Raw genomic sequence first — 16,448 nt, forward strand, 5'->3', positions numbered from 1 at the left:
TTCTGTTGAATATGAGTTTAATCTATATTACAGCCATATATTTTACAATTGGAAAACAAAAAACAAAACAAGAAACGGGGAACTAAGTGCTAGGTATATTTTGAATGTAATGTGTTCATTGCAGGTGGAAATGTTAAGCAAATAAAGTCGTCTGTTTTATTTGGACATATACACTGGGCTCTACATCCATTAAGGGATTAAGCATTTGTCAAAGACCTTTTACAGTTTCCTATGACCAGAGGACTAAAAGGACATTCCCATTCTATTGGAAATATTTTCTGGATGTTGTTCAGGAATTGTGACAGACCTACTATAATTCACTGGAGTGGCTGGCATCTTGTCATGAAATATGACTGCCTGAGCGACAGTCGGGTGGTCTGAGGGGTACCTGTCCGTTGTCTCAGTGTGTGTCACACAACACAATACAACTTTAATATGAGCGAAGAGCTCGCAGATCTTGTTCCTCACCTCTTGTTGCCAGCAGGCGTAGACGAGAGGATTGATAAGTGAGTTTGAGAGACCCAGAAGCCAGAGATGGTTCTCCAAAAGGTAATAAAGTTTACAGTCTGGACATGACGCCTGCACAATACTGACCACAAAAAAGGGGCACCAGCAGAGAGTGAAGCAGCCAACCAACACGGCAACAGTCCGCAGGGCTTTTACATGACCCCAGTAGCAGCTAGACGACAGAAAGCGTGTACCTGACTGCTGGGCGCGGATGCGCTTCTGGTGGCCACAGGCGATTTTTAGGATGTCCATGTAGAAATAGATGAAGACCGAGAGTAGTGGGAAAAAAAACAGGCAGAAGACCACAATGATGCTCTTGGGCTCTATGACGGAGAAGAATGTGCAATCCTTGTGATAGTCTTCTTTCTGCAACGGTTTCAAAACACTGGGCGAAAATCCCACAATCAATGAGATGAGCCAGACAGGGACCAGAGCCCCAGCAATCATCTTCTCATTCATTAGCTGCGAATAGCGCAGTGGCAACTTTATAGCCATGTAGCGGTCCAGTGAGATCAAGAACATGGTTAGGATGGAGGCTGCAGAGGGTGCGATGATAAAGGTCATGCGCAACAGACAAAGGCCCTTCTCCATGGAGGCCGTCGTTCCTTTGAGTGTATCAGTGGCAATGCCAGTGATGGCCATGCCAACTAGGATGTCCGCAATGGATAGATTTAAAACAAAACACCAACTCTGGCAGCCCCTTTTGCGGATAAGCAAGACCAGGGCAATGGCAACTAGAAGGTTGGTAGAGATGATCAAAATGGATCCTACACTAAGAATATAGCCAATGGTCACTACTACTCTTCCTTTCATGTCAGGGGTTGTGAACTCAGGACTGGCTGATGTCACTCTGTTCTCCCTCATAGTTTCCAAGGAAGTCTCCTGAGACAAGTTGAAAGTGATCATTGTTGCATCAAATATCTCATTTCACTTCAAAGTTGAGACTTTAAACAGACCAAGATACTGATGGTTTCAAAAGGAGGAAATGGACACAAGGATGTAGATTTTTCTTTGCTCCCATTGGGAAAAGCAAAACTTTTGCTGCTGTAGTTCCGTTTGTCCGACCCTTGTTCTATCTGGCTGTTATTCAGGTCCCATAAGAGTATGCTTCCTACTGGAAGCATCTATATCCATGAGGATTCGATTATGATGAACCTAACCTTACTGAAGTACAAAGACAATGCTGATCTATTGATGAAATCTTTATCCTTGGCTTTTCATTTAGAAATATTTCATTAAGGATACTATTCAATTTCCAGATGTTTAAGAGTGTTCCTTGCCTGAAACAACGACGAGAAGCAGATGAACTCTATTCCAGCTGAGAAAAAAATGTCCAGAACAAGGATTCCAAGTGAGTAGTCATTCTTGCATCTCTCATATTTGGTTGGCTTTAAGATGAAGACAAAAGATCAGAGCTTTGTGATGTGCCGATGTCCGCAAATCGGAGATGTCTCTCTACCAGCATGGAATCAGTCTACTAACTCTGAACAAACAAAAAGGGGGAAGAAAAACTAATGAACATAGAGAGAGGTTTGGGTTTGGAGAGTGGGCTGAGAGGTGGGTGGATGCTAACTGCGTGGCTGTGATTACTCATGAGTGAACAAACTCTGAATCAACAGAATCGCTCATGGGTGATTAAACATTTACCATATCCAAACCATTTTAGATTTTATCATAGGAGCCAGGGTCAATGCACAGATATGGATATATTTTGGGAGCAGGATGAATTAGTTACATTGATTCCGCAATAATGCAGCAACCTCTTCAACTTCCCTCTCGAGTCATGTGAATGAGTCAAAGCCCTCAAGTACAATGGGTTTAAAATTACACAACTGGTTTTTAAAAATCTGCACACAGTCATCTATTCTGAGAAGATCTATAAATGACAGTGCTACACAATAAAGCCACACAATAAACACAATAAAGACTCCCACCAGCCAACAATGTGATGTTATTCATCCCTACTAGACTTTTCACTGCTATTGAAAGTGGATTTTGGTCAGCAGTTGTTGTGCCCACTGCTATGCTCTGCCCACAGAAAGCTCTTGGATGCGATTTGTGCAGAACTGTGCCTACCCCACACCTCCACATCACTGCCCATCTTCACCTTGAGCTGGATAAATAAGGAACGTCTTGAGCTCTTTGAAAGGAATACTGAAGGTTCTTCAGGTTGTTTAGAGCACTGGGAAGATGTCTTTAAAGCGGAGACTGCTTTCCATGTTGTTGTGCTGTGCGTATTGCGTGGCGTCACTCTTTTGCCTTCACCCGGACAGAAACAACTGTGTCTCGAATGGTGCCCGGTGAGTTTCAAGGCCACCATAATCCATAAAGGCCACAGAGAAACTATTTAAAATACATCTAATCTTAATTTTCAAACAATTAAAGGAAGAAACTTTGAAGAACTGTTCTTTTTTGTCCATACGTTGAAAGAATTTCATTGTATGAACAAAAGAAATGACTGAGGCATTTTTCAAAATATCTTTAACACTTTAAAATAAAATAAAAATCCAGCTGTTCATTGTTTGTTCATGTTAGTTCACAGTGCATTAACTAATGTTAAATACAACATTTGATTTCCATAATATATTGGTAAATGTTGAAATTAACATTAACTAAGCTTAATAAATGCTGTAGAAGTATTGTTCATTCTTAGTTCATGTTAACTAAAGTAGTTAACTAATTTTAACTAATTTAACCTTATTGTAAAGTGTTACCAAAATATCTCCTTTTGTCTTTAAGTGATATACTTTTGTAACAACTTGAGAGTCAGCAAGTGATGACAATATAATAAATCCTGCGCATGAATAATTGTAACTCACAAAGTTCATAATTTTGAAAGCCAACGTCTTTTGTGTGTTGCAGGAATCTGGTATCAGTTGTTCAGCAGCTGTACCAGCGTGTGATGAGGCTCCTACGCACCACTCTGTGACATCACAACTGCCTCAAACTAGAGGGAAGGTGAAACCACAACCTTTGTCTACGGACTACTTATCATGAGATCAGCATTATTGACATAAAACTGTGGACATTTAAGCGTGAGAACTTTAAAACATATTTCCCAACATCATTAAAAGGTGCATCTCCTTTTACCATGACTTTGTGTGTTTAAATTTATGATCTATAAAGACACATTAAAAAGCCATAAGAGAGATTTACAATGGACGGTAATGGCACTTTATGTGATCTCTTTACAGGTTGAGGTGTTCATTGCAAAAGATGCTCGTGTGTATTTGTGGGAGCATAGTCCTGTTAAAGATGAACAAATTTTGTTTGCATTACAACACGTGATATGCCATATCAAAAGGATAATATGTATAACCGTAGAGCAAATGCAGAGACAATACAGAGAGAGTCAAATGGTGATGCTTTGGTTGAACAAAGAGACGTTAATATAACTAAGAAAGAAGTTATCATTGCATTTAAAGGTGGTTTACATATTAGATATTGAGTGGTTTGATTGGGGAGTTCACAGTTTTCTTATACAAAGTTATAGCTTTTCACAATACTTTTTTATTTTTGTATTTTTTTTTTACAGAGCAGACTTTTTATTACTATTGAGTGATAAAAAAAAAATGTGTAAAGATGAAAATGAAATAAACTTGCTAAATATTGTTTACAATTTCTGATCTCTGACTTTTATTTTATTTTTGGTAATCCAAAACATTAGCTGCATAAATTAAATTTATTTAAATGACTAAACATTATATATTATAGTTTTTATTTATAGTTTTTAATGGCAATTGCATGAAGGACCACCCACATTTGACATCTCCGTTCTTTTCTTTAAAATAAATTTGTTTAAAATCAAACCTCACTGATTACTCCCTCTTGACGAGCAGGGTGACATTGAAAATTGGGAGGGGGTGGGGAGTCTAGTCTCTTTCAAACTTCCGGGCGGGAACTTCCGGTTACGGTGAGTTGAGTTCCTGCTAGACACACATGATGGTAAACTGAAAGCCGTAGGTGCGCTCCTGGAGTTTGTCTGCGAAAAGTACAGTAATCCTACATGTGGTCGAGACAATGGGGTCCAAAATAAAATAACAGAGGTGATTGAAGCACCAAGCCTCAGGTATGTGAGCTCACGAGGTGATATTGCCTACATGTTGCGATTACTCAGTTTTGTACTTTATAATGGTGAGAGTAGTTCTGCATACCTGGCTAACAGTTACAAGCCGCTAGATGTCCGATTCGGAACCAAGTACAGCGATCTTTCATACTACGCCAAGGTCATAAACACATTATATTTATATTGGTGAGTTTGGTCGCAGACTGTTTCTCTTTTTAATTTGAAACGATAACCTAAAAAGTTCAGTGTTAGACGGTTTGAACAAAATAGGCGAGCCGTTGCTTGCTGTCACTCACCTCCTTGCCGACGGAAGTGGGTGGAAATTCAGATCACTCCGACCAATCAGGATCGTAGATAACATTATTGACAGAGTTTACAACCAATAGAATTTCCGCAAATTTCCTATGGCGCTTGCAATGAATGTTTAATGCGGTTCGTCTTATTCCGGTGCACATTTGTCTATGCATCTGGGAAGACTGGCTGTAACACAGACGGGTAGCGCTATGTTGTACAATGTGAGATTAAAACAACTGGTTTGCTCCTATTTTGGTTTGCTGCTGTTTTTAGTAGGACTCCATCAAGCCGAGGGGGCCGCAACAGAAATGGCAAACCTGAACTGGAAGCCGTTTGTCTATGGGGGAATGGCCTCAATTGTCGCAGAATTCGGTGAGTCTGTGCACCTGCTGTTTTTACATCATCATCATCACCTATTACAGATCACTTCTTAATTTAAGTTTGCATAGTATAATTAATCGGAATACATGTTAATATCTCAAACAAAAGTGACAGAATGCATATTCATATTTGACAGAAAATATATATGTATTATTATTATTATATATTTTTTTTTTGTTCAGACCAGTAACTGGTTATTTTTGTGTACGTGTCCAATAGCTGAAATAAAGAACCGAGTTTCTTTCTACTTTTTGATAATAATATATACATTTATCATTAGGTTTCCACAATAAAACTTGCATTATAAATATTTAACTTGTTATTATTATCATTATTAGAATTGTTATACTGTTATATCAGTTTACTGTATAGTTGCATAACTGTTACATCATTATTATTACAATATGTATTACTTCTATTAGTTGCTTTACTAAATATACTGTTATTTAGAACTTTCAAAGTATTTCCTTTAGAATCTCAATCGCTGTATTTGCCATGTTGGACGGATTGTCGAATGAGCTTTGATTGTTAGTGCAAGAACAATGTTCAGCAAAACATGACAGGACATGTAAAACAACATTCCCCACCACACAGTGATGTACAAAGAGTGTCTGAAAATAGGGTGGGATATTAGATGACAAATATGAGAGGCAATACACATTTACAACCAAAGCAGCCTGTAGGTAAAGTACTGGTATAACAAAATAAAGTACTTGTAGATTTGATCTGAAATGTAACCCATAATTAAATCTTGCAGGTACGTTTCCCATTGATCTCACAAAAACACGGCTCCAGGTTCAAGGGCAGACGCACTGTATGGAGGTCCGATATCGGGGGATGTTCCATGCTTTGTTCAGGATTGGACGTGAAGAAGGCGTCCGGGCATTGTATTCAGGGTGAGTGCAAATTATTATTCAGAATATTATTCAGAAATACTCTGAATGACAACATATGCTTCATTTGTAGTGTTAGTGTTTACTGTACACTTTCTGAAGTTCAGAGATGTGTTCCCTTTTTAAAGGTATATTTGTAATCCGTACAGTAGTTTAAGGGTTTTAAATCAGCTGATAGCTGTAATAAACTCTAAATATAGATGATATTTAATTCACATGGTCTGCACGAGTCTGTAGAGGAGCTGAGTCAAGTGAAACAGGCCCTCTGCTTTGGCACGCACAGACTGCAGTCATTCGAGTTTACTTGGCCATTTTATCTGTGTCACAGAGCATCTTGTTTTTCAAACCATCATCTCGCATATTACTGTGCTGTTTCTTTTCCTTGCCAGAAGCTTATGTTTAGTAAGTTACAGTCATTTCTTGTCATTTTCTTTTAAAAACACTTTTAAGGCTATGCGTTAATTATTCTTAGTAATTATTAATGGTAACTTGGTAATTAATGGTATTAATGGTAACTTGGTAATTATTCTTACTTTTTTCACCTGTTTCACAATAAATCTGGAGAAAAATAGACTTGGATAGAAAAAGTGTAGACAAGGTGTAAGTTGTTTATGTTCATTATTATTGTAATGATATGTGCTTTGAGCTATGGCTTTGAGACATGAGGTAGTTTAACTTAAGCCCGAAACATACCGCCGGTGGGACAAAAAATGCATAATCAAATTACTAAGCAACCACTGACAGGAATAACGGGTATCATTTTAAATCTTAGAAACTCAGCTTTTTAATGCATCCAACCATTTTGTTCAACTCTTAATGAGCGCTGAGTCATCCCGCTAAACTGGAGTGTACTGCCCAAATTAATAATGACTTTAGAATGAATGTTGCCAATTTGATTAACTTCTAAGTAGTGCTGAGTTATTTGCTGAAAAAAAAAAAAAAGTTTTAATTATATATATATATATATATATATATATATATATATATATATATATATATATATATATATATATATATATATATATATATATTTTTTTTTTTGTACTATGTACTGCACTAGGGCTGGGTATTGAGACACTTTTCACGATTCGATTTCTATTCACATGCTTTGATTATTCCGAATGTAGTATATCAGATACAGTACATGGCAAATTTTCTAGAGGAAAAAATCTCAATGATGTTTTTTATAATAAATAGTTTAGAATTACATAATTATATTTCTACTCCAATTCGTTTCTTTGAAATTATAAATATTTAAATCGTGGCTGTCATAACTGATTTATTCAAACTAGGGCTGGACGATTATGGCCTAAAATCAAAACCTCGATTAATTGAACATTTTACCTCGATTATGATTAATGAACGATTATTTTATTTCTGATTTTTTTTTTTTTTTTTTGCCCTCATAGTTCACTGACAAGGTTTGTACTGTAAATAGCCTATGATTGACTATTAAGGTGGGATATTTTTTTTCCTGTTGAAAGAGTGATCTGACATCATAGCTCACTATCAGCAGTTATTTTATCTATGGTTTGTAACATTTCTTACAGGTTTCTGCTCGTTGTAAATCAGATAAAGATAAATTAGCACAGTACCAGTAGTGATTGCGTGTGTGAATTAGTCATACCGTCTCTCTATTAATTGTGAAGCTGTGGGTTGTAAATAGTTCCTTCAAAAGTATAAAAAAATAGATGCTATAACTTTTGAGTTTCTAAGCTATTTTAGTGATAAATCACAGGACAGCGTTGACAACAAGTTTCTGCGTTCCTCTGTGTGCGCGCGATCTTCACGTTTTGTCAGCTGTTTGTATGAGTGTTCGTGCTACATGCAAGCCTGACGTGGTCATACTCAATTCTAGTTCGAATATGAGTCTGATACTGCTCCATTGGGCTTTGATTATGGGGGCGTATTTCAACCGATCCAGGAAAGACCTCAATTGGATAGACCTACAACCAATCAGAGCTACAGAGTAAGTGACGTATGTTGAGCGACGCATAGTTGTCAACAGAACTCTTCTTAGCGACATCAGGGCCAGCTGATAAATCAAACTTTTGCCGAATCCCGTAGGAAGGACATCTTTCATCTTGGGGAGACATCTTTCCCATCGACAAATGCCTTGATCGCGGTCCTCTGTTCCTCTTTTAAAATTAATGCGCTGTCGATATCTTCTATAACGGACGCGATGGCGGAAACTACACATCTCAGTTCTTCAACAGCCATCATTGTTGTAAACTAATTGACCTTTCGCAAAGACTCGCCCCCCTTAGTTACTGTTGCTTTGTCCGACAAGCCGTGGCTCAGTCACGCCACACAGAGTGGAAAATACATCGCGGAGCAAAGAGGAAACTGACAACACATCGACAGACGAGACAGAGCAGGTTACTTATGATATTAAACAAAGTCCCAGCTTTCAAACTGTGTAGTTATTAAAAAAATTCAAACAATAAAAACGTTTTGTGGCTCTTTAATGGGTTGTGACCATGATCGTGACAGATTGCTGTAGCGCCTCAGCTCAAGAGGCTCGTGAACCGATCATCTCTTCCTACTAGTCCATTTATAGCATCAAATAAACATGAATGAACATGAGAATGAATGTTGTTTCAAACGCGGAAAGACGTCAATATGCACAATTTTTCAAGTTTAACTCCACCGAGGTTAATCTTCTAACTCCTGACTGCTTTGTCGGACAAAATGGCGGATGCGGCATTCTGATTGGTTAGATCGCTTGTCAATCAAACTCCATAAGCGCTCTTTGATGACGTGACTGATTACGTTTCTGGTGATAATCTGTCAATCATCGCCCTGACAATGTGATTGGTACGAACAGTTTATGTTCGGGCATAATTACTCCTCTACGGATCGAGTCCAGACCGAACTCCCCGACCTCAAAATGTTGTGGGCGGGGCTAAATTCGGATGGCATCCAGGCTAGCTACATGCAGCTGCGCGAGCGCGGCATAGATATATGTATATATCTATGCGAGCGCGGTAGATCGATATAATAATACACATCCGATCGTCTAATCGCTTGAATGTCCAAACCATAAAACAAATACAACTGACAAAGTTTAGTCAAGACACAAGGCTCACCGCTCGCGCGCCATCACAATAGGTGTGTTCGACATCGGCTGTGGCTGGATGTAACCGATCGGCGAGATTAGCTGCATCCAGGTGGGGAGGAGCTGAAAACGGAGACGTGAAGTCGGACACTTTCTGCTTCCCGTAGTGACGCTCGCACTGCGTTTGCATCGGTTTGCATACTTTATCACAGCTGAAGTGAAATAAATGCAATATTTGACTAATACACTGATGTTTCAGAGACCTTTTCATTCAATACTTTACTGCTTACAGCGTCTGTTTTTACAAGAATAAAGTTCAGCATAAGCATATGTTATTTAAATAACAATGTAGTGGGGTCTTTGTTTTTTATCCGTTTTATTTTGATAAACATGACAATACAACATCGCGACTACATGAAAAGAGCTTTAACTGTTATAAAAACAAAGATTTTTGAGCATTAGTGGAGCTGAAGGCGTGACAATAAACACGAAACACACGTGATCGTTGTCATGCGGTGAATCCGGCCAATCATGAAACAGCTGTGTCGTCATCAGCGCTCATGCAGCTCCTCTTGAGAAACTGCACTGGCTAAAAGGGCGGTCACACTGCACTTTTCGTTCCATTGACTTCCATTCAAACGCATGCGAATGCGTCAGCCGGAAACGCAAGATCGTGCGAAAAATTTCACATTTCGCTGCGTTCCAAAGTTCAAGTTTGGTGAACTCTGACCTGCGAATTCGCATCATGTGAAGACGTGCGACCAGTAGAAGATCGATTCGTCATGGCATGACCTCTTGGCTGAATGAAAATAATTATATTTTTGCAGTAAAGTCGAGTAGGTTCTATATTTTTACATTCTAACGTTAAATGTATTACTTTAAGTTATGTGTTGAATTCATGTTTATTAAAAAGACGCTGTAGACCGTGACGTCATATCACGACCGTTACAGCATCCGAAAAAAAATCGCACGTTCAAAGTCTAGTGTGACCGCGGCGTAACTCAGGCGGCTGATCTCGAATCGCTCTCGCGGTACTTTAAAGCCATACGTCACAGTCACATGACGTCAGCGCTGTCTCAAGTCGGACAACATATCTTACCGGCATGCACTGCTTCAAGTCAGCCGCCGATCGGTCTTTGCGGCGCTGCATCAAGTCGAACAAGCCTTATGTGTTGCTTTTATGCCACTGACTGGACTGGGCGGAGTCACGTGGCTACACACGCAGTTATGTTTTTAAGGGGGAGTATTAACAGGATTAAAAAACCGAAATAACTGACATGGGAAAATTACGTCGGTTAGAGGTTCTGAATTTCGGTTTCGATTACTTTTCGATTAATCATCCAGCCCTAATTCAAACATGCATTAAATATTGAAGAACATTAAAAAATATAATGAATATGTAACGGTGCATATTTATCAGAATGCTGCTCTCTAGAGTTCATTTTTCTAGCTGACTAATGAGTTTATGGTCACTGAATATGGTTTTTCTGACGTAAGTTAAATGTGACGTTAAGTGACATTGTTTACAAGCTGTTTTATTGACGTCTTTCCGAGGTTGAAACACTGATTGAGCTATTACACAAGACGTGATACGGATTTCGGGAAGTTGTACTGTATCTTTTAACATACCTTTATATGTTCACAAAAGATTATTGCGATTTATTGAATGGGAGGCGCGCTATATGTTCTGTTTATTTATCAACTGAAAAACAGACTAGACTAATCGGTATTGGTTTGTAAAAATGAGAATCGATTAAAATTGAGAAATTGATATTTTTTACCCAGCCCTATACTGCACTGTCAAAAACATCATACAGCTCAGATAATCATATGTCATATGTCATTTGAAAGGCCTCATGAAGTAGAATACAACAAGCATAATTGTTTTGGGCTTTGACTAAACTTGAGTGAGTTTTTGTATGCGAAGCCTTGCAAGACCAATATTTAAATAATATAATGATGCAGCATTTATGTCACGTTTTTGCTCCTAACTTCATGAAACATGCTCAGATTGTGGAAATTTGCACATCATTATTTACAGCAGATTCTCTAGATTAAAATGAGTCTAACATAATCCAATTAGTCGAGTTTTCTTTCAAATGATACCAACCTTTTTACTCTCCTTGCTACAGTTTTGGAGTTACAAATCTTTTCCTTTTTTGTATGTCACTTAGAAAAAAACAACTCTGAAAATGCCTTCAGGGCTTAAGGGGTTAACGGCTTCTTTTGTGGGGCTTTGCTGAGAGCAGCTGTGTGTGTGCGCATTCATGTGTTTTGGAGGAGGCATGGCTTTGGATGGCGATTTGCAGGGAGGCTGGGATCTCATGTTTTTGATGCTAGCAGGCTAACGTTAGCATTTCCCAGATCTCCTACTGCACCTTTAAGTCCCTTTTTTTTTTTTTTTTTTTTTTTTAGACCTTTTATTTTAAATTACTAGCAATGTTTAATTTGTGATCAAGCTGATTCTTTTCAGTGAACCTGTTGAATCAGTTTGCAAAGCGCACTGAACAATTAATTTATGAAATAGACTCATCAGTTTGCAGTGGTTCTTGAGTCAACAACTCAACAACCATTGCCAGTGCCACCAATGGTCCCTACAATCAATTTAGCTCACAATGCTTTTGAGAAACGCATCCCTGGTCAGATTGAGTGTCCAGTTAACAATTCACTCAGTTGGTCATGTGTAAATTTAAAATGAGTCAAGAATTGGGAGATCCTCTGAGCTTGAGTGTGCATGCAATGAAAAGCAAGCTACTAATACCTGATTTTTGTTGAAAAAAGAAAATCATATTTAGATCATAATAGTTATTTTAACTGAAATGATTGATTGTGGATGTTTGCATGTTCTTCTAAAAATGTTGATGCGTTTAAGCTTGCTAGAGTAAATAATAGACATGCTTTATCGATCAGCACTTTTTAATTTTAATACTTAAGTACATTAAAAATCAAGTTGTTTTGTACTTTTACAAAACATAAATTTGAAAACTAGTACTTATACTTTCACTGGAGTAATATTTTATTAAGTTTACTCAAGTACTTGATTTGTGTACTTCGTCCACCACTTATCACAACACTCACAGCATTTTGTATGGACAGTGTTTTTCAAATCTACTTCTAAATATAAATTTTCCTGTGGTACTATGGTGAAATATTTTACTTTTGTTGAACCAGTTTGCACAAAAGTTTGCATATGTGCTTTGCATTATTTTGTGTTTGTCTTTTAAACAGCTTGCATATGAGAAAGCATGTACTTGTTAGTCATTGCATGGTCTTGTGATGTGTTTAGTCTGTCATTGAAACTAATCTATTTAGATTTCCATTAACCTCAGAATTGAAATAAAGCAATGACCTTGAAGTTGTGTATTTTTTATTCATAGAATTTCACCTGCGCTCCTCCGACAAGCTTCCTATGGAACGATCAAGATCGGTACATACAACACACTGAAGAAACTGTTTGTTAGCCATCCTGAAGGTGGGTTTATAGGATGAATCCTTTGATTATATGGTTCATTTCATACCATATCTTTTCTTCTCAGTACCACATTTTTGTAATTTGAGAATAGAACAGAAAAGCTACAAAGCTTTAAAAATCGTGTTTGGCACTTTGATGCTGTTAGCTTCAATTAAATGACTCATTAATATCTAACTAATATCTAAAAAAAAAAAAAAACAAACAAACACAACAAACATTGATATCAAACATTGATATCAAAACATCTCTGTGACATATACAGTGCCGTTTTAATGTTTGTGATCCCTTTAGAATTTTATATATTTCTGCAAAAATATGACTGTCATAAACTATCATCAGATGTTGGTGGTAAATTGCTTGATCTGTAACATACTGTATATTTTCAATTAATTGATGACTTAAACTTATGTTTTGGTCTAATAAGAAAAGGTCAAACAGACTTATCCATTATGTCATAGTTGGTGTAACAGCTAGGTCAGAGTGACTTGTCAAATGTCAATGGATAGATGAAAATAGATACATAAGGTGTTGTTTTGACACCTTTTAAGAGAATATTGCAGATCTTGCGTTATCTCCTGTCTGCAGAGATGGAAACGGACATATTTTGATACAAAGGTACATCAAGTTCAAATGAGCAACAAATTCTGAAAACCTCATCGCTTCTGCAGTACATGGCAGGCGTCCAATATCTAACCACAAACGTGTCAACATAACCTGTCACATTGGAACACTTAAAGAACAATTGAATATAGCAAGCATACATACTCTTAAAGATAAAAGAAGATGCAATGAAGAATAACCATAAATAAGTACAATAAAGAGTAAATACTTGAAAATATGATGAGGATTAATATATTGAGTAGGAGGACAAGAATATATGAAATCATAGTTAATGTTGATAAATCATAAGCCATAAATGATTAAATGATTAACATGAAATATGAATAAAATGCATGAATATGAATATTGACCATTTTGGATCCACCAATATCTTAATATCCTTCTAAAGCCGGGCACACATTTAATGACTAGCTAAAACATTCTAAGACTGTGCTCAACATACAGCGATTGTTTCCTGCGACTGAAGCAGATTTATATGCTTACACATGGAATCTGAACACCGACTGTAATCGCAGACTGAACGCAACTGGCTCTGACTGGACGCGTTTGAGCGCGATCAGTCATAAGTATCAATTTACATTCATAATCGGCCTTACAATCGTTAAGTGTGTGCGCGGCTTAAGTTCTCATTCTAAATAAACTTTTCTTTTGGAGTCTTAATTTTTAAGGCCTTATATAGTTCAGTCCCATAGATATGGGGACCCCAATGTCACTCCATGTCCAAATTGTTGAATTTTACCCATTTTTAATGGTCAAGAAACAAATGTAGGTAACTTTTAAAATGGCTGATAGTTATTGTTTAAAGGTCCCGTTTTTTTGTGGTTTTTTGAAGCTTTGATTGTGTTTATAGTGTGCAATATAACATGTGTTCATGTTTCGCGTGTAAAAAAACACAGTATTTTTCACATAATTTACTTATCTGTATACCGCTGTTTCCACTGTCATAAAAACGGGCTGATGACTTCCTTGTTCTATGAAGTCCCTCCTTCAGAAATACGTAACGAGTTCTGATTGTGCCAGCGGTTCCTGTGTTGTGATTCGACAGCTCTGAGCGCACCGTGCCCGGAAAAGTCACGCCTCTTACCATAAGCACGAAACACACGTGATCGTTGTCATGCGGTGAATCCGGCCAATCATGAAACCGCTGTGTCGTCATCAGCGCTCATGCAGCTCCTCTTGAGAAACTGCACTGGCTAAAAGGGCGGTCACACTGCACTTTTCGTTCCATTGACTTCCATTCAAACGCATGCGAATGCGTCAGCCAGAAACGCAAGATCGTGCGAAAAATTTCGCATTTCGCTGCCTTCCAAAGTCCAAATATTGCAGATCTTGCGTTATCTCCTGTCTGCAGAGATGGAAACGGACATATTTTGATACAAAGGTACATCAAGTTCAAATGAGCAACAAATTCTGAAAACCTCATCGCTTCTGCAGTACATGGCAGGCGTCCAATATCTAACCACAAACGTGTCAACATAACCTGTCACATTGGAACACTTAAAGAACAATTGAATATAGCAAGCATACATACTCTTAAAGATAAAAGAAGATGCAATGAAGAATAACCATAAATAAGTACAATAAAGAGTAAATACTTGAAAATATGATGAGGATTAATATATTGAGTAGGAGGACAAGAATATATGAAATCATAGTTAATGTTGATAAATCATAAGCCATAAATGATTAAATGATTAACATGAAATATGAATAAAATGCATGAATATGAATATTGACCATTTTGGATCCACCAATATCTTAATATCCTTCTAAAGCCGGGCACACATTTAATGACTAGCTAAAACATTCTAAGACTGTGCTCAACATACAGCGATTGTTTCCTGCGACTGAAGCAGATTTATATGCTTACACATGGAATCTGAACACCGACTGTAATCGCAGACTGAACGCAGACTGAACGCAGTTCCTGTGTTGTGATTCGACAGCTCTGAGCGCACCGTGCCCGGAAAAGTCACGCCTCTTACCATAACGTGGAGATGCGTGCGCTCAGTGTTATTGTAAACATGTCTTTAATTTTACCCTATCAATTTGAGCCGGAATCAGACCCGGTGATTGGACTGCGGGATGAAAATAACAGCGTTTCGACGACGTGGCGACAAACACACTCTACAAACGCAACTCTTGTGTATTCCTGTGGGCGGAGGTTAGTCAAAAAACTGTTTTAGTGACGTCATTAAAGAAGGAAGTAGAGGGATGTAGTCCAAACTGGCCGTTCGATGTAGGCGACTTTTGTTAAATAAAATATCTCGCTTGGCATTGAACTTTGAGCTTTAAAATTTTACAGATTTTATTTATACTCTAACAACAACATTACACACTAACTAAAGTTTGAAACATGGGATCACGAAGAACGGGATCTTTAAAGCATAATGTATGAAGAACAAATAACACTGAAACTAGAAATGTATCTTGTTTCCCTCTTTAAAACAGTTGAATACAACAACAACAACAAAAATCTTTGTCTTTAATTCAAGATGTGTTGATTTCATTTTAGATTCTTCTTATGAAACTTTTCTGTTGGAATCTTAATTTTTAAGGCCCTATATGATTCAATCTCATAGATATAGGGATGTCAGTGCATTAACGTAGTTACAATACAACGTATTTGAATTTTTGGTTGATCTGACATGGAATGACCCTATGGGCCTACATTATATATTATCCACTATTGATCGCCATTAAGTCATTAATTAAGTCTCATGTCTTGGTGATTCTTTAGTTATTTTGTTGTAGTTGACATTTTAATCAGGCTACTTCATTATCAAGTAAAATTCTCTTTCAAATTCTCTTTTTGCCCCTTCAAAAAATTAACTTGTCCTAGACGAGCGTTAATGTCAAGCCCTGCATTTTCAGTTAGCTAACACTGTGCTGTAACTAGGCATGATGCAAGAGAAAAATAAATCCTGTCTCTGTGCTAATCTGCGCTTGTCCTAACCAGCTGTGATTAAGTGGTAAGTTGTTAGGGCCCAAGCGAATTAAGCGCGCAGGGCCCTCTTGTTCTTCTAAGGATTATTAGGGCCCAAGCGAAAATTCGCGCAGGGCCCTCTTGTTCTTCTAAGGATTATTAGGGCCCAAGCGAAAATTCGCGCAGGGCCCTCTTGTTCTTCTAAGGATTATTATTATTTTTTTTTTTTT

At 37.6% G+C, this 16,448-nt stretch overlaps 2 protein-coding genes across 6 annotated transcripts; one reads left to right on the forward strand and one right to left on the reverse strand.

Moving 5' to 3' along the window:
- Positions 1–2,788, reverse strand: LOC125253195 (glucose-dependent insulinotropic receptor). Its single transcript, XM_048167037.1, has one exon. The coding sequence runs from the start codon at positions 1,411–1,413 to the stop codon at positions 244–246; it is 1,170 nt and encodes a 389-aa protein (XP_048022994.1). The 5' UTR covers positions 1,414–2,788; the 3' UTR covers positions 1–243.
- A 1,580-nt stretch (positions 2,789–4,368) lies between these two features.
- Positions 4,369–13,686, forward strand: LOC125253198 (kidney mitochondrial carrier protein 1-like). 5 transcript variants are annotated; one of them, XM_048167042.1, is made up of 4 exons: positions 4,369–4,420; positions 5,141–5,239; positions 6,006–6,144; positions 12,577–13,686. In XM_048167042.1, the coding sequence occupies exons 2-4, from the start codon at positions 5,176–5,178 to the stop codon at positions 12,686–12,688; spliced, it is 315 nt and encodes a 104-aa protein (XP_048022999.1). In that variant the 5' UTR covers positions 4,369–4,420; positions 5,141–5,175; the 3' UTR covers positions 12,689–13,686. The 5 variants fall into 5 exon arrangements, 3 of the variants coding, with proteins under 3 accessions (XP_048022999.1, XP_048023000.1, XP_048022998.1); XM_048167043.1 differs by having other exon boundaries at positions 4,371–4,420; positions 5,144–5,239; XR_007181375.1 differs by lacking the exon at positions 4,369–4,420 and adding an exon at positions 4,427–4,576 and having other exon boundaries at positions 12,577–12,671.
- The last annotated feature ends 2,762 nt before the right edge of the window (positions 13,687–16,448 follow it).

This window comes from Megalobrama amblycephala, linkage group LG18 (assembly GCF_018812025.1).
Source record: "Megalobrama amblycephala isolate DHTTF-2021 linkage group LG18, ASM1881202v1, whole genome shotgun sequence".
Taxonomy (NCBI): Eukaryota; Metazoa; Chordata; class Actinopteri; order Cypriniformes; family Xenocyprididae; genus Megalobrama; species Megalobrama amblycephala.